Source organism: Vulpes vulpes, chromosome 12, assembly GCF_048418805.1.
Source record: "Vulpes vulpes isolate BD-2025 chromosome 12, VulVul3, whole genome shotgun sequence".
NCBI lineage: Eukaryota > Metazoa > Chordata > Mammalia > Carnivora > Canidae > Vulpes > Vulpes vulpes.
Genome location: NC_132791.1, coordinates 187,756,640 through 187,779,540, shown reverse-complemented (window position 1 = coordinate 187,779,540; position 22,901 = coordinate 187,756,640). Strand labels below are relative to the sequence as shown.

General features: G+C 59.3%; 1 protein-coding gene and 1 long non-coding RNA gene across 4 annotated transcripts in view; one reads left to right on the top strand and one right to left on the bottom strand.

Annotated features, from left to right (window-relative positions):
- CDH8 (cadherin 8) overlaps positions 1 to 18,517 on the bottom strand; it is a 357,448-nt gene extending 338,931 nt beyond the window's left edge. Inside the window, exons 1-2 of one of the 2 annotated variants that reach the window (XM_072731755.1) lie at positions 18,384 to 18,517; positions 2,540 to 2,985 (exon numbers count right to left, since the gene is read on the bottom strand). In XM_072731755.1, the coding sequence (XP_072587856.1) occupies positions 2,540 to 2,791 (252 nt within the window). In that variant the 5' untranslated portion in view covers positions 2,792 to 2,985; positions 18,384 to 18,517. Of the gene's footprint in view, positions 1 to 2,539; positions 2,986 to 17,297; positions 17,399 to 18,383 lie in introns of those variants that run through there. The other variant, XM_072731756.1, reaches the window with a different exon arrangement.
- Positions 18,518 to 20,341: 1,824 nt separating this feature from the next.
- LOC140594933 (uncharacterized) lies at positions 20,342 to 21,960 on the top strand. 2 transcript variants are annotated; one of them, XR_011996206.1, is made up of 3 exons: positions 20,342 to 20,692; positions 21,455 to 21,563; positions 21,711 to 21,960. It is a non-coding gene; the product is annotated as an uncharacterized lncRNA (long non-coding RNA). The 2 variants fall into 2 exon arrangements; XR_011996205.1 differs by having other exon boundaries at positions 20,342 to 21,563.
- Positions 21,961 to 22,901: the final 941 nt, after the last annotated feature.

Genomic DNA, 22,901 nt, shown 5'->3' with positions numbered 1-22,901 from the left:
TCTAAATATCCAGGAGGGAGGACGTTAGGGACTCTGAATTCAATATTCAATAGCTCCTTTAAAAAAACAAAAGGTTGAGCTTTACTATTTATTATTTGCTTTTTAAGGGTTTTATGTTTAAGTAATTTCTGCACCTGATGTGGGGCTTGAACTCACAACCCTGAGATCCAAGCGGCGCACGTCCCACGACCGACTCAGTCCCGCATCCCCGTAGGCAAGAACTCTTGAGTGCAAATTGTGGTTCAAACACATGGCAGCTCCTCAAAAGCGTAACAGGATACGGTGGGTAAGATCATGGCCTTGGGAGTGCCCAACGCGATTCAAACCCGAGCTCTTCCCAGCTCTATGCTCTTGCTTTACCGATCCTTCTAAGGCTCACGGCTGCCGTACTTAAAACACGAAAAGGGCATCATGCTGGTCAAGACGCCCGTATTCAAAGCCCACTGGGCCTGAGGTGTTTGGCAATTGAGCAACTTTCACACCTAGACACACATTAAGGCACGTACACCGCACGGCGAGGAGGAGCAGGACCGTGACCACGACATGAGTACGAGTGGGCCGCGGCCTGTGTTCCAGCACGGTTGTGGCAATGGGACGCACTAGGTCTGCAAACAACCTCAAGTCTGCTACCTGAGTTTGTATCAGGCAAAGCAAAAAAAAAAAACAAAAAACAACAACAACAACAACAAAAAGAACACACTTTCGGAGATTTTTGTGTTTTAGACACATTGAAAAAGGTCTTCAGACCTATTTGACACATATTATTGGTGTATGCATGTATGTACGTATATGCACACAAACACACACATGTACACGCAGAAACAGCAGGGCAAGCTATTGCTAGGATCAAGTAAGACGGTGCCCACCAGGTGCCCCCATGGTACTGGCCAGGATGGGCCACACACTCAACGGGGGCGGAGAGCACGGTTCTGGTCTCGGATATATGCTCCCGTGTGCCTAAGAGAGGGCCTGATGAATCCTGGTGATTGCTGGCATCCCCTCATGCAGGCTTCCTATGTCCAAGCAGACCAGCTACATGAGGTGAGAAGACACAGTCCTGGGAGGGTCTCCAATTGCCCCGCGAGACAGCGAGGTGAGGTGGGAGGGCCCTCACAAGCTCCCAGCAAGACACAGAGAGTTAACCCAGGTCTTGATGATCAATATTCAATGCTCTTCCTATTTTCCTTTTAAATCCCTGCTTTTGGGAAATGAGTACCATTGGCCCGGTTCACTTCTTAATCTAGACCTCTGTGTCCATCGAAAGATGATGCATAAAGAAGATGTGGTCTATGTACACAATGGAATATTCCTCAGCCATCAGAAACGACAAATACCCACCATTTGCTTCAACGTGGATGGAACTGGAGGGTATGATGCTGAGTGCAGTAAGTCAATCGGAGAAGGACAAACATCATATGGTCTAATTCATTTGGGGAATATAAATAATAGTGAAAGGGAATAAAGGGGAAAGGAGAAAAAATGAGTGGGAAATATCAGAGAGGGAGACAGAACATGAAGACTCCTAACTCGGGGAAACGAGCTAGGGGTGGTGGAAGGGGAGGAGGGCGGGTGTTGGAGGGGAATGGGTGACAGGCACTGAGGGGGGCACTTGGCGGGAGGAGCACTGGGTGTTATTCTGTATGTTGGCAAATTGAACACCAATAAAAAATAAATTTATTATAAAAAAAAATCTAGACTTAGGAAAATCAGCCAGTGGCAGGCGAATACTCGGACTCCTCCTATGATGACGGTGTGGGAAGCCTGTGAACGCTTTGGGGGGAGAACCCCGTGAGCGTCAATAGCCAGTGGTGTGATCTTGGGGACCACTCACCTACACAAGGAAGGTTGGTCTAACCTGCCGACAGCAGCGCAGGTGCAAACCCGCCCGCACACAGCCCCGTATGAAATTCCTTTTGCACACCTCTGACCCCATGGGACACTGAAGGGCTCATCTCCTAGTGCAAACTTCACTGAACCACGGCACGCAGCTCTATGAAGCACGCACGCCAACAACGTCCCGTTCTGCATCCCGGTTAATAACTGAAACAAGCCACGAACAAAACTGAAACCAAAAAGGGAGACAGATCTTCCTCCAACGGGAAGCTGCGTGGCCTCAAAACAAAATGCGACAGATGACGTCTCAGGACCTGAGGCCACAGAAATTCCGAGCGAACAGAAACGTACGGACGCTCCAGCCAGAGGGCAAGTCCGGCTGGCACGCAGACCCCGGGGCAAAAGGGGGGCAGAGGCCAAGCTGAGCGCGCCTGAGCACGTGCTGGCACCTGATGGGGGCGGGGAGCCGGCCTTCGGCGAGGTCACTGCGCACACCTGAGGCCGTGGGGGTGCCCGTACTCCCGAGGGGCCCGGTGCACACCTGAGGCCGTGGGGCTGCCCGTACTCCCGAGGGGCCCAGGGTAACTGCACCAGCCACCGGGCCAACAGGCCACAGCTACGTGCCACCGGGTGGGCCGAGTCCGATGTTACAGACCTAAGAAGGAGAAGCAGATCCTGAAATCGGGATCTTAGACACGCAGCTTACCCGGCCAACGAGAATCGGTTCAGGTCCAGAAAACTCCTCCAGGACAAACATTTGATTCCAAACCCAGCCTCTCTTGGAGCGGTTCAAAACCCGCTGCTCGTCACTCAGCCGGCTGGGGTCCAGAGGGGGCCCGCCCAGGAAGACCGGGGCCGGGCCCGTGGGAGCCGCAGGAGCGCAAGGGGGCAGCGCCATCCATAGTACCAGGAGCGGGGTCCAGAGATCCAAGGGCATCCCCGCGAGCCGCTCCGGCATGGTCCCGCCGCCGGGGCAGGCGCCCCACAGCCCGACGACTACTTGCTGGGGCTCCGGCCTGCAGCCATCCAGCTCACCGCGCCGCGCCCAGCGTCCACTCACAGCTCCGCGGCGGCCTGGGGCTCAGGAACCGGGCATCGCCTGGGCCGCTCCCCCAGCACCCCGATCCGCGGGCCTCCTGGCATCGAAGCTCCCTGCAAAACAAGGACGAGAGGGGTGAGGGTCCCGCGGCAGGGCCCCAGCAGAGCCCAGCGGCCCCCGCCCTCCAGCCGGGAGCCTCCGAGGAATCACGACCCGTGGGGCCCCCGCTCAGTCAGGCCTTATTCGCCTTTCAGTATTTGCTCCGGGTCTACGCTGATCAAAACCCACTTAAGCACCAGAAGTTCTGTCCTTCCTCCCTGTTTCCCTCTCTTCCTTCCCTCCCCGTCACCATCCCTCCCTTCTTTCTCTTTTTTGTGATGCAAGTTGGGGGACCCCTGGGCAGCTCAGCGGCTGAGCCTCTGCTTTCAGTCCGGCATGATCCGGGGTCCGAGGTCCCGGAGTCCAGTCCCACGTCAGGACCCCTGCATGGGGCCTGCTTCTCCCTCTGCCTGTGTCTCTGCTTCTCTCTGTGTCTCTCATGAATAAATAAATAAAATCTTAAAAAAAAAAAAAAAGTATAACGCAAATTGGAACATGGGCCCTGTTGTATCCCTTAGAGAACGCAAGTGCCTGCCTGCCTGCCTTCCGCCCGTCCTTCCTTCCTCCCTCTGCCCCTTCCTCCTCCCTTTTCCCCTTTCACCTTCCTCTTTCCCTTCCTCCTCCCTCTTCCCCTTCCTCCTCCCTCTTCCCCTTCCACCTTCCTCTTTCCCTTCCTCCTCCCTCTTCCCCTTCCTCCTCCCTCTTCCCCTTCCTCCTCCCTCTTTCCCTTCCTCCTCCCTCTTCCCCTTCCTCCTCCCTCTTTCCCTTCCTCCCCCCTCTTCCCCTTCCTCCTCCCTCTTCCCCTTCCTCCCCCCTCTTCCCCTTCCTCCCCCCTCTTTCCCTTCCTTCCTCCCTCTTTCCCTTCCTCCTCCCTCTTCCCCTTCCTCCTCCCTCTTTCCCTTCCTCCTCCCTCTTCCCCTTCCTCCTCCCTCTTTCCCTTCCTCCTCCCTCTTCCCCTTCCTCCTCCCTCTTTCCCTTCCTTCCTCCCTCTTCCCCTTCCTCCTCTCTCTTCCCCTTCCTCCTCCCTCTTCCCCTTCCTCCTTCCTCTTTCCCTTCCTCCTCCCTCTTCCCCTTCCTCCTCCCTCTTCCCCTTCCTCCCCCCTCTTCCCCTTCCTCCCCCCTCTTTCCCTTCCTTCCTCCCTCTTTCCCTTCCTCTCTCTGTCTCTCCCTCTCTAATGTAAAGATGGGTCCTAGTTCACTCTCTGCTGAGCTATGTGAAGACACTAGCCTCTAATGGGTAATTTAAAAAATATATACTTAACACGAGACTGGGAAAGGAAAGTTCCCATATCTACAGTCTTAGCTGCCACAAGGCATCAGGAGGGACGGTCCCGTTCAGGGTACAGGATGCAATTCTGTGCCTCGATGCTAATAATGAGTGAATAAAATTAGAATGCTCCCAGAGAGAAACTCGGTAATGTCCAGCATGTGCGCTGTAATCAGGATGGTGTCAGGGCTCCCGTTCTAAATGTACAGTTGAACAGGAGATTTAAATTATGAAAAGCTCCTCTGGGAATGAAATATGGTAAAAATACAATTTCCAATTGAGGAGATACAGAAAGGGATGGGCAAAAAAATCCCCCATTACCTGAGGTGTCAAATACATTTTTTGCTTACCTTCAGCATGGCAAAATGTGTTTCCTCCCTCTCAAAAAAAAATATATATTTTTTTAAAGAAATAATGCTCACTGCAGATCCCAGGGAGAAGTCTTGCCGAATTAGATTAAACGGGAAAATAATTCTTCAAGACACCACCGGGACAGGTTGGGCTCAGGGAATCTGTAACGGGGTAGGGAACCTTTGGCCTCCAGGTCTTGGGCCCGGCATGGTGCAGGGCAGGATTGCAGCAACGTCTGGAACACGGGTCAGGGCCGGGGCGCAGGCAGCTGCAGGCGGAGCCGACGGTTGGCAGATGCAGGCTGCCTCTGCTCTAACCCAGCTAGGGACCCGAGGACAGGCCCCCCTGCATCTGCAGGTTGGGGCCCGCCTGCATCCCCAGGCCTGGGCCCGCCTGCATCCCCGGCCCTGGGCCCCCCTGCATCCCTGGCCTTGGGCCCCCCTGCATCCCTGGGCCTGGGCCCGCCTGCATCCCCTGCCCTGGGCCCCCCTGCATCCCCAGGCCTGGGCCCCCCTGCATCCCCGGCCCTGGGCCCCCCTGCATCCCCTGCATCCCCAGCCCTGGGCCCACTTGCATCCCTGGCCCTGGGGCCACCTGCATCCCTGGCCCTGGGCCCGCCTGCATCCCTGGGCTGGGGCCTCCAGCGGCCCTACCCTGATGGGTACCCAGGAACCCGCACCAGTGCAGCTGCTTTACAAACCGAAGGGAAGAGAAGCTTTCAATAGGAAAGTACCTCGGAGCAAACGAGAGGCAAGAGCACCGTCCCATCCCTCCCCTGGAGCTGCCGCGCACAGAGAGAGGACCAGCTGTCCCTCAAGCAGATCTCCATCAACACCTCTCTAGGTCCAGCGCAAGAGCAGACCTCCGCAGGCCTCAAATTTAAAGCCAAACAAAGCTTGCAAGTTCTCCATGAAAAGACCTCAAAGTATTCATCTCTGTCTGACTTGCCAGGACCACCTACTTATCTGAGCAGCCTTTGCAGTGGGGCCACCGCGGGCCCTGACCCGTCCCGCACAAGCGGCCGGGATGAGCCGCGGGAACACCCCGGTAGCTGCGCGGCCTGTGTGGGGGCAGACAAGCCTGGGTCGGGACCCCAGCGTGCCCCACTCGCTGCCCCGGTCGTGATGGATGCCACTTAGCTCTCTGAGCTCCACTCGTCCTTCTGCAACACGGCGGCAGTAAATCCCACTTCCCTCCGGGCCCCAGGGGCAGTCAGAGCCCAAAGTCCTGGAAAACAGCGGGAACACGGTAAGCACGGCCCCCAGCCGTGGCCCTGTGGTTTTCCTAAGTGGGACTGGGAGGGTGGCGGGGACAGGCTCCCTGCCCTTGGGAGGCAGAAAACAGAAAGTCAAATGCCAGAGCCGAGGGTTAAGCTGTGTGGCCTCTACAGGTGGAGCACCCAAGGCACAGGCGTGACACCAGGCACTCACGGATCTTCCAGCAGTGGTGTAAGTGGGTGGAGGTGGTGCTGGGGGCGTGGGAACGTGGGACTGATCCTGATCCTGCAGCCTCACGCCTGGGGGCTCAGCGGGGAGCAGCTGCCTTCGGCTCAGGGCGTGACCCCGGGGTCCTGGGATCGAGTCCCACATCGAGCTCCCTGCAGGGAGCCTGCTTCTCCCTCTGCCTGTGTCTCTGCCTCTCTCTGTGTCTCATGAATAAATAAATAAAATCTAATAAAAAAAAGGAAAAGAAAGAAGAAAAGAGAAGAAAAGAAAAGAAAAAAGAGAAGGAAAGGAAAGGAAAGAAGGAAAGGAAAGGAAAGGAAAGGAAAGGAAAGGAAAGGAAAGGAAAGGAAAGGAAAGGAAAGGAAAGGAAAGGAAAGGAAAAGGGCCAGTCCCCTGCAAGCACAGCTTGTGTAGGACAGAGCAGCCCTATTCGGGGCTCAGGGCCACGCGTGGCCTTCCCGGGCGGTGGGTGCGGAGCCCAGCCTCCGGGGCCTGAGGTCGACTTGCCGGCTTTGCATCGGGGGCCACCCCCCCCATGAGAGCAGCAGCAGCCTCACAACGTAGCCCACCTGGCCGGCCCTGAGCATTCAAGGGGTCACCTCGTTCAAGCAGCGCGGAAGGCCTGGAACCTACAGCTCTTTTTAAATTGTGCCACATACTCTGCAAGTCGACGGGGCCTCTGCTCTGCCCTTAGTGGTTCTGGGGCAAGAAAACTCCTTTCTGCTTGACACACGCGCGCGCGGCTTGTGTCCTCCGCTGGCCCCGAGGGCGCCCAGCACGGGATGAATGCAATGGGGGGGGAGGCTCTGCAGCTGAGCCCAGCAGGCTCGGGTCGGCAGCGACCACTGGCCCAGGTGCCGAAGTGATGGCACATAGTGATTTGGCCCCAGGCGGCCAGAGGACGTGGGCCATGAGGGGTCCCCGTGCAGTGTCCACGGCCCGGGGCCACCCAGGCTCGTGCGGCCTGCCCAACACCGACGCACCCCGCCGCCGAGGGACTTGCTAGGACGAGCGGACAAACGACCACCCCGGCAGGGCACAGCCCGTCATCTGCATCTAGGGATGAACCCCAGGGTCCCCTGTGCTCACCAGCCCTTGCCTGGCAGCGTAAGCTTGTGCCAGGCGGGCAGTGCCAGGTCCCAGGTCCCAGGGCCTGGTCCGCAGCGCCCTGGAGCACAGGTGCACAGCGTCAGTGCCGGGTGGGGAGGCGAGGGAAGCCGGCCCGGATGCTCATCCTGCAGCACCAGGGAAGGCTCCGTGGAGGCGGCGGCCGGCCGGCTCCAGGAGGCATCGCCCAGCCGCCGGGGCTGCTGTGCAAGGGCCTGCAGGTGAGGCCCCGGCGGAGCACAACCACCGGCCCACCCAGGGCAGCGGCGGCCAACCATCCCCGGCGAGGCCGCCCATCCCCCGAGCCCTGCCCGACCCGAGCACACCCTGATGGGTGGTGGGTGCCAGCGCCCCAACCCCAGGGCGGGAGGGGGGCCCTGAGTACAGGGGCCCGGCGGCCAGACCAGGTGAGCCCCGCTCACTGGCACTCCTCACCTCCCGGGGACCGGAGGACGCACTCCTGTCCCACAGCCGCTGGCGGAGGTCGAGTCGCCCCAACGCCTGGGACCCCCCCTCACCCACACCAGCCTCCCGGCTGGACGTGCAGCACCTGCGCACACCCCGGCACCCCGGCTGCCCCTGGCCCTCTCCCATCACCTGTACTGCGACCCAAGGTCCTGGTTATCCCTTCAGTGCCCATTCCAAAGTGGGAAGCCAGTGCCGCTGGTTACACGGAGATGCACAGTGAGCGCCTAGGAAGCGTTTGGGTGGTGGGTTTTTAAAAGACGTTGTTGATTTATTCCTGAGGGACACAGAGAGAGAGGCCGAGCCCCAGGCAGAGGGGGCAGCAGGCTCCCTGCGGGGACCTGACGCGGGACTCGATCCCGGCGCCCCGGGGTCCCGCCCTGGGCCGGAGGCAGGCGCCCCACCGCCGAGCCCCCAGGCGCCCCGAGTCATGCACATACACGCGCCCACACACGGCGAGTCACCAAGAAACACCAGCACGTGCACACACGTCGCGGGGACACACGCAGCTCCCCGGGCCCTTGAACCTGCTCCCCAGGGGACCGTGATGGGAGCGTCCCTCTGCCACCACCGTTCCCATCTCAGGGAGACACAGACTGAAGCACAGGGAGACGCTATCTTAAGTGATGCTTTATTCGCACTTGATCTGATACTGTCGAAGCCTGAGGTCACCTCTCTGGGAAAAAGGAAGAGCAGCAGAGCTTAGAGGCAGAGGCACGCGGTTACACATCTCAGTGGGTCTCAGACAAAAAAGAAAAAAGGATGCTTGGTTCCCAATTTCCATACTGTAAATACTCGCACCGATTCCCGGCCGGCCGTGTGGCCACTAACGACTTGTGGCAGTCCCTGAAAACCTACCCAGCGGCTCCTGTAATCCTAGCAGGAGCCCCCCTGACGCCCCTGGAGGCGCTTCTCAGACCTAAGCACACTAATCACCTGGAAACACCGCTAAAGTGCAGATTATGACCCAGAAAATCTGGGGCAGGGCCGTGACTTTGTGTCTCTGGACCTCTGCCCCGTGGGGGGAGACGTGCTGCAGGCCTCGGGACCAGGGCTCGGCAGCCTGCGTGTGAGCAGATCAGCTCATCCCCAGCCCAGGCCTCTCCCCGGGGACATCACGGGTGTCCTGGTGGGTGCACGCGCTGCCACCGCCCCCTGCGCACAGGAGCACGGGCTTCTCGGACCCGGGGCCCCCGGCCGCCCCGCCGGGAATGAGTGCCCGGGACTCTCCGTGATGCCCCCCCCACTTGCACACACCACGTGGGCCTCTCGGTGCCCAGGCAGGCGGGTCGCACAAGCGGGACTGGGGCTGCTGAGAGCTGGGCCTTCGCTCTGGCGACGTCCGCTCAGAGAGCCTCGCTCGGGGCGAAGGAGATTCCAGTGTGACGATCAGAGTCACACCACGGACACCGCGTGCACGGGGAGCCCGTGTCCTTGTGCTGGTCGGAAAAGAGCTCGATGGGACCCGTCACCGTCATCAGAATTAAGGTCCATCGTGAACAGAGACTACACACCCCGACTGCGGGACTCCACGAAGGGAAGGAGACTCTGAGCTGGGTTGTAAAGCTTGGGTTAAAAAAAAAGAAAAAGAAAAAGAAAAAAAAAATCAATGTATTTTTAGGTTTTCCGACCGCAGCACGTATGTCTGGCCAAGTGATGCTCGTTATTATAATGCTGCGGCCCCGACTTACACCCAGAGAGCGACGAAGAGGTTTCACAGCCTCTCTGGAGTTCTCGCAACTAGGGGAGTCTGGAACCCTCCCTGTGAGCCAATTCCTGCGCCGGGCAGCGTCCCGGCCGTGGACTCTTCATTCACACCCGCACTGAGACACCGGTCCCATCCCCCACCGGCCCCAGCTCTGCGAGGTCACCTCGCGCCCACGGGCCGCACGGTCGATCCGGGAAATAACGTGGATGGAAGCTGTGCAGGGCCGGCCGCACACCGGTGGGTGAAGCCCAAAATAAAAACGGACACTTTAGGATCCAATCCAGCAGATGACTGTGGTTGACAGCAAATTATGCTTTTATTATCCACCGGGCTTAGTGGCCGCGATTATTTCACAGAAGCAAAAGTGACACACAGGCCCGGAGAGTTTCCATCAGACACGTTTCTGACCTTGAATTCAGAACCCTTAGCAGGCGGCCTCAAAACACGTAAATGCACGGGGCGGGGGGGGGTCAGGGGGGTGTCCCAGGAACACAGACGCGTGCGCCGCTCCGCGTGGCCCCCGGCAACTCACACCAGGCTCTGGGGGACTGGAACACAACCAGCAGGGATATGCTTGGGGTTCCGAGGGGGGTGACACCTGCAGGCGTGCAGATGCCACTCAAGGGGGCTCTGCCTCCCAAAGCCTTTGGGATTCCCCAACCGGATTCCCTGGGCAGGGCAGGTGCTGGATTCATGGCTGGTTTCCTGTGCACCATGCACCGCCCCCACCACCACCACCGCGGCCCTGTGGTCACCTCTCTGCGGTGCCACGCCCTCTCCTCAACCCCGCTACTCCTCCACCCAGAAGCACGCATCATTTGCTAATCCTGCCACCCAGAATGCCTACCAAGCCCACCTGGCTCTGTGACCGACACGCTACTCTTTCCCCTTAAAGCCCCGCAGGTTTTGGTGACCTTGGCACACATAATTGCCTTCTCCTCTCCCAAGGGGTAAAACCTAAAACCTCGTTCTTCCCATAGAAGCTCTTTTATTTGTTACAGAAATTTCAGCACGGGGGGACCAGGCCTGTGACTAAGGCGAAGTCAAAATAAGACCCCTTTGCTAGTATCGTAGATCCAGAAGTATTTATAAGAACTTTCTTGAAATCATAAAGATCTCGAAGATACATAAATATTCTATTGGGCTCCCTTAAGGCACAACTAGACTGAGATCATCTCAAAAAAAGATGAACACGAGGCCAGGGGTCTCGGGCCTCCTCTAAATCCCCCCTTCTCCTTTGGAAAGCCACATCCTTCACGGTCTTTAAATCATCTGCTCAAAACTTAATGGTCAGAGACCCAAGGAGTGAAAACCACCAAGGTGCCTGCCCTTTATTGGAAGGGGTCCTGGTGAGGATGGGAGCTCCAGTGGGTCAGAGGCCCGGCCCCAGGGCTCAGACTTCGGGTTCCCTCCCCGGCCTGGGCACCACATTCTACCCACCGCCCCTTGCGGGGAGCGACTTCAGGACCTCAGCCTGGAAGGAGGCAGGCATTGTGCAGACCACCGGGACCGACCAGGGGCCTGACCCCATGGGACTCTAGATAAAACCCTGAGCTTCTCGCAGGGAGGCGTGCAGATGTCCCCACCCTGGGGGCACCCGAGGGAGAGGCTCACTATGTGAGTGGCCTCGTGAGCTACAACTGCCACCTACCAGCCTGCCTTTCCTTGGTCACTCGCTGCCCACCGCGTCCAGAGCCAGCTTCCAGGCCCACCCCCCGGGGACTCCCAGGGACCCAAGAGCCTCTAAATCACAGCAACCGGCAGACATCGCCCCCACCCTTGGCCGAGGGAGGCTCCGCGGCGCCCTGGCCGAAAGCACAGAGTCCGGTGTCAGGAGTGGCTCGAGCCACTGTTCCCTCACTCCCAACAGAGGGGGACGCGGATCTCAGTGGGGGCAGACGAGAGAACAGGTGCTCTGCGCTCCATACTCTAACCTGAGGGGTCGTGGGAAAATCCCATAAGCTACCTAAAACTCTACCGCTGCAGCAAGAACAGCTACTATTTATCAACTATTCCATGTGCTTTACAAAGACTCTTGATTTCTTTTTTTTTTTTTTTTTAAGTATCTTATTTCAATTTCTTGCTGTGTAGGTCACTAGAGAAACTCCCAGGATTCTATTTAGAGAGGTCAATAAAAGAATTTCTCATTCTCGTTTCGTGGTTTAAGTGACAGGAACCATGTTGGATATGAATGACGCCTTTCATCAACAGCCTTCCCTACCCACAGCTAACACACAATTAACGACTTCAAATAGTTGTATTAAGCTTCCAAAGGGCAGTATTTTTAGCCCCTTCCCAAGAGCCAACCACGTCTCCTTCCATGGAACACGTGGCATTGCCCTTCACTGTTTCCTGCTGAGGGGACAACGCACAAGCCTTCAAGATCCACGTGGATCCCAACCATGAAAACACGGTCTGCTACGTCGTATCGTACAACAGCACCACAACCCGGTCTTTTTTTTTTTATTATTTTTTTTTTCACAACCCGGTTTTAATCACTCAATGACAAACATTTCACTGGCTAGATACTTTCATAAAATAAAATAAAATAAAATAAAATAAAATAAAATAAAATAAAATAAAATAAAATAAAATAAAATAAAATAAAAATTCCATTGCATTCCATACTCATCTACCTTCTTAAGGAGATGGCCCCAGTAGGGAGTCCCTACCGACCCAGGGATGAGGCCAAAATGATTTCTAAACACCATTCAGGAAGCTTCTGAGGGAAGATAATCTAAGTAGAGATTGGGTTCAGGTAGCGCCTTCCTCCAAAAGCGTTCAACAAATGTTTTCCGTTTATCCCAATGAATTTCAGCACTACTATAAAGGCTAAGAATTAGAACCTCTCCCTTCTTAAGTAACGTGGAAATGATTAAAATCAGGCGTGTCACATAACCGAGGCCACGGAGCCTGTGACACTGAAACTGAAATGCAGCCCAGTGTCCCGGCCTGATAGGTCAAGACCCTGCCAGCTGGATTACGCTGCGTAGTAACCACCCTCGCGAGGGCATCCTACTGTCATCCTTTCATGTTGCAAAGACTTTCTAGCTTAGGAACCACCCACTGACACTATCACCAGGAACTACAGACGCCAATGACGGATGGACAGACGACAGCAAGCAATCACGTAAGAAAAATAATATTGAGATATAACGCAGAATGCACAGGTGATGGAAACCACCTAAAATGCTCATTCGGATTCTAACTAAGCATCTTCAGGATACTGCTCTGTACTATCTTCCCCTACTACATTTTGGTAAGATGCAAAAAGAAGACAAACACAAGTATGTCTTCCCATTCGACCAAAATAGGTACAATTTTTTTTTTGTTTGCATTTTTGAGCATCCCCAATACGAAGACGGAAGTACCTGAGCACAGAAACCTAAACTCTGTTTGCCAGGGTGAAACATCAATAGAGAAATAAGGAATGGGATGCATCCTTGTAATTTTCGTATCAAATTCTGGAGAGGAGTTTGCACGCATAAGAAAAGCATTCCCTTACGATATCTCTATCACCCCCTCATCTGCTTATTTTGTGTTATTTGTGTCACATCAGGAACCCAGTAATCTTATTTTATGCATTAATCTGCCTACGAAGAAACAACGTGTTACAACCTTATAGCACGTTACAGAACGTGAACATACTGTGATGACATTTTCAGTTAATAACATACACAGAAAGAATAAGATTCCGCTTAATAGTCCTTTGCGAATATATTCAACATGCTTAAAATATAAATAGGTCCACAGAAAGACCTCATCATGGAAAACATATTATTTTCCTGCGTGTACACGTGAGTGCCAGGGGTCCTGCTGATAATATAGAGGAGCACGGAACTGTCGTCTAAGACACTCAGACTTCAGTTCACGTGAGGTTAATGTGGACTGTTGCAGTCGAATATAAAATAGACTAAAGACAGGCAAAGGAGGGAGAGAGAAGGAGCAAAGAAGGCAAAGCCCTTCCCTCAGTTATCGGATACATCCCCAACAGGGGAAGGTGTGGACACCGAGTCACACATGTGACACTTCCACGATTTATTTTCCCCCATAAAACACAACTTTACAGCCCACACAGTTTAATAGCATTTTCGATGTAAGTCTGGTCTTGGAAGGATTCTCCTTTCCTCAAAGCTGAATTATGCTGCTTTTATGTTCCCATATTATTGAACAAATGACTTTGAGGGAGAAAAAAAAATGCTTTGTGGAACATGCACAAATTGATCAAAAAAAAAAAAAAAAAAGATGAGTTCTATCTAAAGATCAACCTAGGATAATTTTTGCAATTTCTGTAGAGAAGATTGAGGTAGACAAATACTGGACTTTGGATATGATCGTATCCCACCCCTCCCAGCCTTTACTGAGAATCCTGTAGTAAAGAGGAGGGGGGCTAACTTGCTAATTGTCGATGCATGGAACAAATGGATACCAAGCACCGACTCTGGGCTTAGCCCTCGACGAAGCAACATCCCCGGGGCAGGTCTTTGGCAAAAAGGGTAGCAAAGTATGAAGGTTCCGAATACAAGTGCTACTGTTTCATGACGCTTTCCAAAAAGATAGAGAGAAAAACCACATCTAAGTGTTTCTACAAACTAATAGGACTTAATAGCAAGACTTCTAAAGGCAAGAAGGTGGATGGTATTTATGATAAGGAACAGCATATGACATTTAAAACTCAGGAAATAAAAGCTTGGGACACGATAGAAAAAGGAAACAGTGTTGGCCCTGGTGTTTTGCCACGAAGTCGCACTGGAGATTTCGCTAGAGGCAGCATATGGGAGAAGTGGCTGAATGGCATCCCTTGAACTTATTTCTTTTCTGACCTTTTGAAGTTGCCAGGTTCAACTCATTTTCTCCTCATGGTTATATCTGAAGCAGGCTCCAGAGGCAAGAACCAACAGTTCAGCAGAAATATGCTGCTCATCACCACTTTCTATGGGAATTGAATGACAAAAGACTAATAGCTCTTTGGTTAATTGAGCCCCACGAGTTCAGATGACGGCCTTGTCCCATCAAAATATCATCCTATTTCACAAAGATACAATTATGGGATTGTGGTGAAAAAAAAAAAAAATTCCAGCACGACAAACATTTTTTTTTTTAAGTGGTCAATATACAAATTTAGGAAGCCAGGAGGGGAAATCAAACAATCTAAGGCAGATGAAATGGCAAAAGGAACGTAATGAAACTCTTAGATTAGACTTGAACCAGCAAATGAGTTAGTTGGGCACATTCTGAGGGTTTTCTAGAAGTTTTGTGTATCTGCGTGCATATGTGCTCACTTCCGTGGGTGAGCGTGCACCACACAGGGCCCAGAGCAGCAAGGACCAGCCGTGGTTTAATCCGGACAGTCCGTAGGTGTTGTATAATATACCGAAGTTAGGAGCCGTCTCCTAAACTGAAAAGCAAAATCAGTGCATTGTGGCTATGAAAGCAACAGAGCTGAAACCAAAGGGGGAAAAAAAAGCCTCTTTCCTGCTTCTCTGAATAACTTTGTAAGCGATATAAAATGACTGAAGCCACCACCGACAGCATCACTGAGCACAGGATTTTCAGAAGAAAGTCTTGAGACTTTGGACTCCATCCATAATTAAAAGGCTACTCTGATTATGCCTGTTCCCTGATTTGTCAAATGAGAGGCTGTGCTGATGGGCCAGGAAAGCGTGGTCGGAAATATAAATTGAATGTCATTTTACCCCTGAAAAGCTTCTGGTTTTGCATGGGGAGTTTGCTCAGACTGGAATGTTGATAAAGCCGCGAGGTGTGCCACCTGGAGTAGGAGAACGAAGGTTTGTTTTGTTTTTGTTTGTTTGTTTGTTTTTTCCCTAAAAGCCTTAGTTGCCTTACAAGGTTTTCTGAACGAAGGGTGAGGTACGGATTCTAACTTTCCTATCTGTGATCGCTCCTTTCTCTTCACCAGTGCCAGGAGCGAGCGAGCGGCACCTGGAAAGCAAAGCCCTGAAGTACAGTCTTGAGAAGAACCGTGTACCCTCATTCCTTGGAGTTCCCTTGCTTTGCTCCCAAATCCGATGCTCCCTGCAAACCAGGAATCCCAGACCTTAAATGTGTGCAGGGCTTACAAGGAAGCCTTGTACCACAGTGTGCTCACCCGGCAGCCTTTACAAATGCTGCCTCACGTGCTCCATTGCATCCTGCTGAGCATGTTTTATGGGTTGTTTGTTTTTTCCACCGAGCACAGCACCGCTGGCTCAAGCGAGTTCAGGACTGGCCTAGGGGATGCCTTAGAGGAGTTGTCAGGCCCCGAGCCCTACAGAACGCCCCAATAAAGTCACTTTCAGATTAAAGACCTCCTTTCCTTTGGAGCTGATGGGTGTCAAGCAGGCAAAAGGAGCCGCTCTTCTAGCGAGGGCTGCTATGACGTTGTTCATCAAAACCCAGAACACTTCCAGGAACTCAAAACATGCAACCTGGGCACCAAAAACGCAGGCAAAAAAATGATAAGAGGTTTACCCGGCTGATATCCCGAGAGTCTGGGGAGGCTGGACTTTAAAGTGGAAGTGGTTTTTAAGAGTAATAACGATTGGAAATACGAGCTCCAGATTACGGGGGGGGGGGGGGCGAGATTAAAAGTTTCAAGAACAGCATCACGGCCCGCGCTTCGGAGGACGTTAGCCGGGGTCTGGGAGGTACGGGGTATCCTGCGAGCATCACCTGCGCAGGTAGTCATGGGGGGGGGGGGGGAGCAGCCCCGGAGGCAGCGATGCCCCGAGTTGCTGGAGATGCTCCTCTCGGTTTTCAGAGATTCTTCTCAACTCCGAGCCCTCCTCGGAGTCCAGGGGGAGAAACGTCCATATTATACACACACGTATGTGCCCCAAAGGTGGCTCGGAGCCCTGCGGGCGCTCCAGCGTGACAGGGCCGGGCCGGGCGGCTTCGGCTGCTCAGGAATCACGGAATCTGGTCGTTCCTCAGGGCGGGCGGACCCAGCATCTCGGGCCGCGGGGCTGGGAGCGGGAGCACGTGCCCGGACAGCGCGGTCCGCAGAGCGGCCTCAGCGGGAGGGGAGGGACCGGCCCTCGGAGAGCATCGCGCCCCGCCCCGCGCCCCGCGCCCCGCGCCCCGCGCCCCGCCCCGCGCCCCCCGCCCGCGCCCCCCGCCCCGCGCCCCCCCGCCCCCCGCCCCTTAGGGTCCCCGCGAGCCTGGGCGCAGCAGGGCCGGGCCCGGGGGCGCTCGCAGCGGGCGGGCGGCGGGAGGCCGGGCAGCGCGCTCGGGCATCTTACGTAAAGCTCTGCCCACGGAGACTTTCCCAGTTGAAAAGCTCCCACCGCGGAGCCGGAGGGGCGGGCGCGGCGGGGCGCGGCGGGGCGGGGCGGGCGGGGGCGGCGGACCGCCGAGGCCGAGGCCGGGGCCGTGCCGGGGCGCCGCGCGCAGGCCCCAGGCAGCCGGGCCCCCCGCGCCCCCGCGCCCCCAGCCCGGTCCCCGCACCCCGGTCCCCGCAGCCGGGTCTCCCCGGCCCAGCTCCAGGCAGCCCGGCCCCCGGCCCCCTCCCGTCCCTCCCGGTCCCCCGAGCCAGGCTCCAGGCAGCTCGGTCTCCGGTCCCCGCACCCGGTGCCCCCAGCCCTGCACCCGGTCCCCGCAGCCCGGCTCCAGGCGCCCCAGCCTCCCCGGCCCCCGTCCCCGCAGCCCCGCTCCAGGCATCCCGGCCCCGCACCGCGTCCCCGCAGCCCAGTCCCCCCGTCCCCCCGGTCCCCGCATCCAGCCCCCCGCAGCCCGGCTCCAGGCGCCCCAGTCTCCCCGGCCCCCGTCCCCGCAGCCCCGCTCCGGGCATCCCGGCCCCGCGCCCTGGCCCCGCAGCCCAGTCCCCCCAGTCCCCCCGGTCCCCGCACCCCGGCTCCCCGTCCCCGCACCCAGCCCCCCGCAGCCCGGCTCCAGGCGCCCCAGTCTCCCCGCCCCCGCCCCCGGCCCCGCACCGGGTCGCGCCCCCCGCCCCCCGCCCCCAGCCCCCCGCGGGGTCCTGCTCACCGCGGCCAGGACGGGACCCGCAGCTCCGCGAGGGACGTGGGCCCCGGCTCCTTCCGAGGCGGCCCCGGGCGAGGAGCGGCGCGAAGTTGCAGCCCCTGCCCCCGCCCCCCGCGCCCCTGCCCGCCCCTGCCGCCGCGCCCCTGCCCGCCCCCCCGCCCCCCCCGCCCCCCTGCCCCCGCCCCGCGCACTGAGCGGCCCGACCCCGCGTCTCCAGCCCCGGCGGCGCGACGCTCGCCCAACGCGGTCCGGCCGCTCGCACTGGGCCCCCGCAGCCGCTCCGTGCCCCGGGCAGGGCCGCCGTCCCCGCGCTCCGAGGCTTCCCGGAGGGGGGGTAGGGGGCGGGGGCCGCGGTCCCTGCGGGCGGGGGGTCCCGGCGCGTCCCGGCCTGGGCGGCGGCCTGCGGAGCCCCCGACCTGTTACGCGCGGCCGGAGCCGGAGCCGGAGCCCGGCGGGGGCGGTGCACGGCGGCGGGGAGCGCACCCCGAGGGCCCGGCGCCGCCACGCGGGGGTCCCCGGCTGCGACCTCGGCGGGCGCGGGGCGCGGGGGGTCCCGGCTGGGGCCGGCGGGTGCAGGTGCAGGCGGGCGCGCAGGTGGGCAGGGGGGCGGGGGGCGGGCGGAGGGTCCCGACCCGGGCCGGCGGGTGCAGGTGCAGGTGCAGGTGCAGGTGCAGGCGGGTGCAGGGGGGCGGGGGGGGGGGGTCCGGGCCACCGGGCCCGCGGGGCGGCTGCGGAGCCGGCAAGTTGTCAGCGGGCGGCGCGGCTGGCGAGCAGGGGCGGCCAGGGCGAGCGGGCGGGCGCGGGTGCGGGAGCGGGGCGGGAGCGGGGCGGGTGCGGGTGCAGGTGCGGGTCCCGGGCGGGTGCGGGTGCCGTCCCCCCCCCCGTCCCGCCGGGCTCCCCCCGCCCCGCCCCTGCCCTCCCCGGCCCCCGCGGACCCGGAGCCCGGCGGCGAGAGGGGGGCGCGCAGGGGCGCGGCGGGCGCGGCTGCAGCGGGGACGGGGCCCGGGCGGTGCGCGTCGGGGCCGGGGCCGGGGCCGGGGCCGGGGCCGGGAGGGGAGGGGAGGGGCGGGGGGCGGCGGGGCCACTTACTGCTGCGCGGTCGGCGGGCGCGGGCGGCCTCCGGGCTCAGCGGCGGCGGCAGGGGCGCGGGGCGGGCTGCGGGGGGCGGCGGGCCCCGAGGCGCCTGCGGGCCCGGCTCATGCCGCGGGGGCTGCGCTGCGGGCTGGGCTGCGGGCTGGGCTGCGGGCTGCGCTGCGGGCGGCTCCCTCCGGCTCCCTCCGGCTCCCTCCGGCTCCGGCTCCGGCGACCGCGGCCGAGCGCTCCCCGTGCGAGCCCGCCCGCCTGCCAGACGCAACTGTGAAGTGATGTGGAAAAGTGAGCCGGAGCCTCCCCCGACGGATCTCATTGGGCGGCGCGCGGAGGCAGGGCCGCGGCTCCCCGCTCCCGCTCCCGCCCCCGCCCCCGCCCCCGGCCGCCGCCGCCCGCCCCGCTCCCCGCGGCCGCCCAACTTTCCGCCCCCGGCGCTGCCCTGCCGCTGGGTGCGCGCCGCCGCGGGGAGGGGAAGGGGGAAGAGAGGGGAGCGGGGGGGAGAGGGGAGCAGGGGGGGAGAGGGGAGCGGAGGGAGAGAGGGGAGCAGGGGGGGAGAGAGGGGAGCGGGGGGAGAGAGGGGAGCAGGGGGGGAGAGAGGGGAGCGGAGGGAGAGAGGGGAGCAGGGGGGGAGAGAGGGGAGCAGGGGGGGAGAGAGGGGAGCGGGGGGGGAGAGAGGAGAGCAGGGGGGGAGAGGGGCGCAGGGGGGGAGAGAGGGGAGCAGGTGGGGAGAGAGGGGAGCGGGGGGGGGGAGAGGGGAGCGGAGGGAGAGAGGGGAGCAGGGGGGGAGAGAGGGGAGCGGGGGGAGAGAGGGGAGCAGGGGGGGAGAGAGGGGAGCGGGGGGAGAGAGGGGAGCAGGGGGGCAGAGGGGAACGGAGGGGAGAGAGGGGAGCGGGGAGCGGGGGGGAGAAAGGGGAGCGGGGGGAGGGGAGCAGGGGGGGAGAAAGGGGAGCGGGGGGGGAGAGAGGGGAGCAGGGGGGGAGAGAGGGGAGCGGGGGGGAGAGAGGAGAGCAGGGGGGGAGAGGGGCGCAGGGGGGGAGAGAGGGGAGCAGGTGGGGAGAGAGGGGAGCGGGGGGGGAGAGGGGAGCAGGGGGAGAGAGGGGAGCAGGTGGGGAGAGAGGGGAGGGGGGGGGAGAGGGGAGCGGGGGGGGGGAGAGGGGAACGGAGGGAGAGAGGGGAGCAGGGGGGAGAGGGGAGGGGGGAGGGGGGGAAAGGAGAGCAGGGGGGAGAGGAGACGGGGGAGAGGGGAGAGGGGAGAGGGGAGCAGGGGGGAGACGGGAGCAGGGGAGAGACGGGAGCAGGGGGGAGGGGAGCGGGGAAAAGAGGGGGGGAGAGGGGAGCAGGGGGGAGGGGAGCGGGGAAAAGAGGGGGGGGAGAGGGGAGCAGGGGGGAGGGGAGCAGGGGGGAGAGGGCAGCAGAGGGGGAGGGGGAGCAGTAGGTGAGGGGGAGCCGGGGGGCGGGGGAAAGGAGGGGAGCAGGGGGGAGAGGGGAGCAGTGGGGCGGGGGCAGGGGGGAGCAGGGGGGGACGGAGGGGGCAGGGGGGTGGGGGGCAGGGGGTGGGGAGGAGGGAGGAACGGAGGGGAGCAGGGGGGAGGGGGCGGGGGCAGCGCGGGAGGAGCAGGGTGCAGAGGGGGCAGGAGGGTAGGGGTACCGCGGGGGGAGCAGGGGGGAGGGGGTGGGGGAGCAGGCGGACGGCGAGTCCAGGACCCGCGGAAGCTCCCGGTGGGCGGACGCGGGGGGGGGGGGGGGCGGCTCCCCTGGGCGGTGCGGGCGCCTCCTGCTCGCAGAGCAGCGCCCGTCGGAGAGGGGGAGGGCGCGGGGGGCGGGGTCCCGGGTCCTGGAGGCGCGGGGGGAGGTGCGCCCCGGGAGGCCAGGGGGGTGCGGGGTCCGGGGCTGCGGGGTCCGGGGGTGCGGGGTCCCGGAGGCCGGAGGGGGGGGGGGTTGTTGCCCGACAGCCGAGTCGTCCGGGTCCCCGCGGGGCCGGGTGGTGGGTCCTGGGGTGCAGCCCCCGCGGGGCAGGGGGCAGGGGGCAGGGGGCAGGGGGGGGCGGGGGGAGCAGGGGCCGGGGTTGCGGGGCGGGCGGGCATCTGGCACCGCGGATCCGGCACCGGGGGCCCCGCATCCTCACTTTTCCTCCGGGCGGAGCGGACGGAGCGCAGGGGCGGGGCGGGGGGACCCGGCGGGCCCGCGGGGAGGGGCGGGGGAGCGGCCAGGTGGGGGCTGCCGGTGCCCCGCGGCCCGACCCAAACCTGCCCGCGGCTCCCGAGGCTCTGGGCGACTGGACCCCTGCGGGCGCCGCCCCCACGTCCGTGGTGAGACGCGTGAGAGAACCTGGGCCGTGGGTCTGTGTCACCCCCTGACCGCGTGGGGAGACCTCAGCGGGTCATCTCGCAGGGTGAAGGGGCCGAGACCCCCGCGGGGAGATGCGGGGCGGGCGGGGCGGGGCGGGGCGGGGCGGGGCCGCAGGTGGGTTGGGGCCGCGGGACTCGGAGCCCCCCGCCGCCGCGAGCCGCCCCACACCCTCCGCGGGGCCCTTCCTTCGGCCCCGGAGAACCCGGAAAGTTTGTGCTGGAGGATCCCGCCGGGCGCGGTGTCCAGGAGCAAACTCGCCTCGGGGAAGCCGGGTGTGGGCGGCGCAGAGGCAGCGCCCAGCCGCATCCCCCCACCCACAGCAGCAGCTACTTTGACAAAGTGAACAGAGCCAGGGGCTTGGCGGGGCTCGCCGGGCCCACCCCAGCACAGGCCCTCGGGGCACCCACCCAGCCCGTCCCCCCAAGGTGGCACCTGGGACTCCAGGTAGCCCTCTCCGCCTGTGCTAACCTCTGCCCCAAGCACTGCGGTGGGAATCTCCTAATAATTTTCTCCTGATTCTTAGGAGAGGTCTGGGTGATTAAGCAGCGCGAAAGAGGATTAGGATGATGTTAAAAAGCCCTATAAGGATATTTCTAAAATAATCAGGGATGCTGAAAGACGAGGCATTTGCCTCTTTAACAATTCCACCCACACCTAATAGGATGCAGTGTCATGTCACCACGGAGAGAGCCTAACTCCCTAAGGAAGTGTCTTCTCTTCAGCATCCTCCCCAGGGTCACAGCCCTCCAGCAGGAAGAGGACTGCGCTCCCCAGGCTTTGGAGAATGGAGACTGAGCTCGCCCGAGCTGTGGAGCTTTGCAGAGAGGAAGGGTGAGGAATTACCTGGCAGGGCAGGGGTTTAAGCAGAGAGGGTGTGTGTGTGGGGGGGGGGCTGCAGCTCAGGCTGGGGGGGGCACGAGGCCTCCAGCCTGCAATTGCCACCCGCCCGGTGACAGGCAGACGGGGACTCCACTGCAGGTGACTGGCTCGGAGAGGAGCCCAGTGAGCCTTTGCTGCTACAGGTAGAGCTCGTGTTATAATTGAGGACACCAGGCGACTGGCTCTTGGAGAGCGAAGGATGAGCTGGCTGGAGGCGGGAGAACAGGGAGGCTTCACCTTCTCTCATTGGAGCAGAAAATGGTAGAATGGAGCCTATCATTCGCTGGATTAAAATGCAAACTTCTAAAAAAAAACAAAACAAAACAAAATAAAATGCAAACTTCTCTTCTTCTCATTCTTCAGTACATAATGAAAAATGGAAATAAATAAACTAAAACACACACAGGGGAAAAAAAAAAAAAAACAACAGGTGCTCACCATGATAGGATTGTGAGAACTTTGAGGTTTCTTGGCTTGCTTTTAAATTTAGATTAATTGATGAATTTGTGGGCTTTCTCCTATAGGTGAGGTTGAAAAGTGTGGATTCCACCACTGTAAATATATCACAATGTAATTCCTGCCTGGGGTAGTTTAAAATAAAAATCGAAGGACTTTAAGAATCTGAAATACGGAGAAGACCAAACCATACATGTAACACGACTTAATATGTAATTTTTCCAGGAATGCAGCACACTTCCCTCAGATTTCATGTTACGAAATCCTAATGAAGAGATCTGAAAACCACCATGTCCCTTTTTCCTGGAGGGTGGGGGTCGCCATTAATAACAACGGTGTCATTAAGCAAAAGACACTTTGGAGTCTCATTTTGACGTCTGATATCGGAACATAGATCATAAGAATGAAAAAAAAATTAAGAAGGCAGTTTTAAGAAGTTTGCAAATGTCTAAGTATACGCAGGAAAGTTTTCCTTTACGAGTTTGTTTTAAATCAGCCTCTTTGCTAAAAATCATGAAAAGATGTGATTAGTGCTCAAATTACAGTGGCTCTCCCACTGATCTCTGGACCAGATACTGCCTCCCTGTTCTCAGAGGCTTGTTAGGGATGCAGATCCCCGTACCCTGCATCTGGGTGGGGCTCAGCAATCTGGGTTTTAACAAATGCTCCAGGGGATTCTGTTGCTTGCTGTATTTTGAGAACCAGTGCCTTAGGCTATTCCTTTCTCAGGTGGTATATATAAAAAATGAGAAGAATAAAAATAAAGTGGGGTATCGTAGGAATACTTATTGTTTTTGTCCTGGAATATCCTAAGACAGAATACTATCTTTAAAA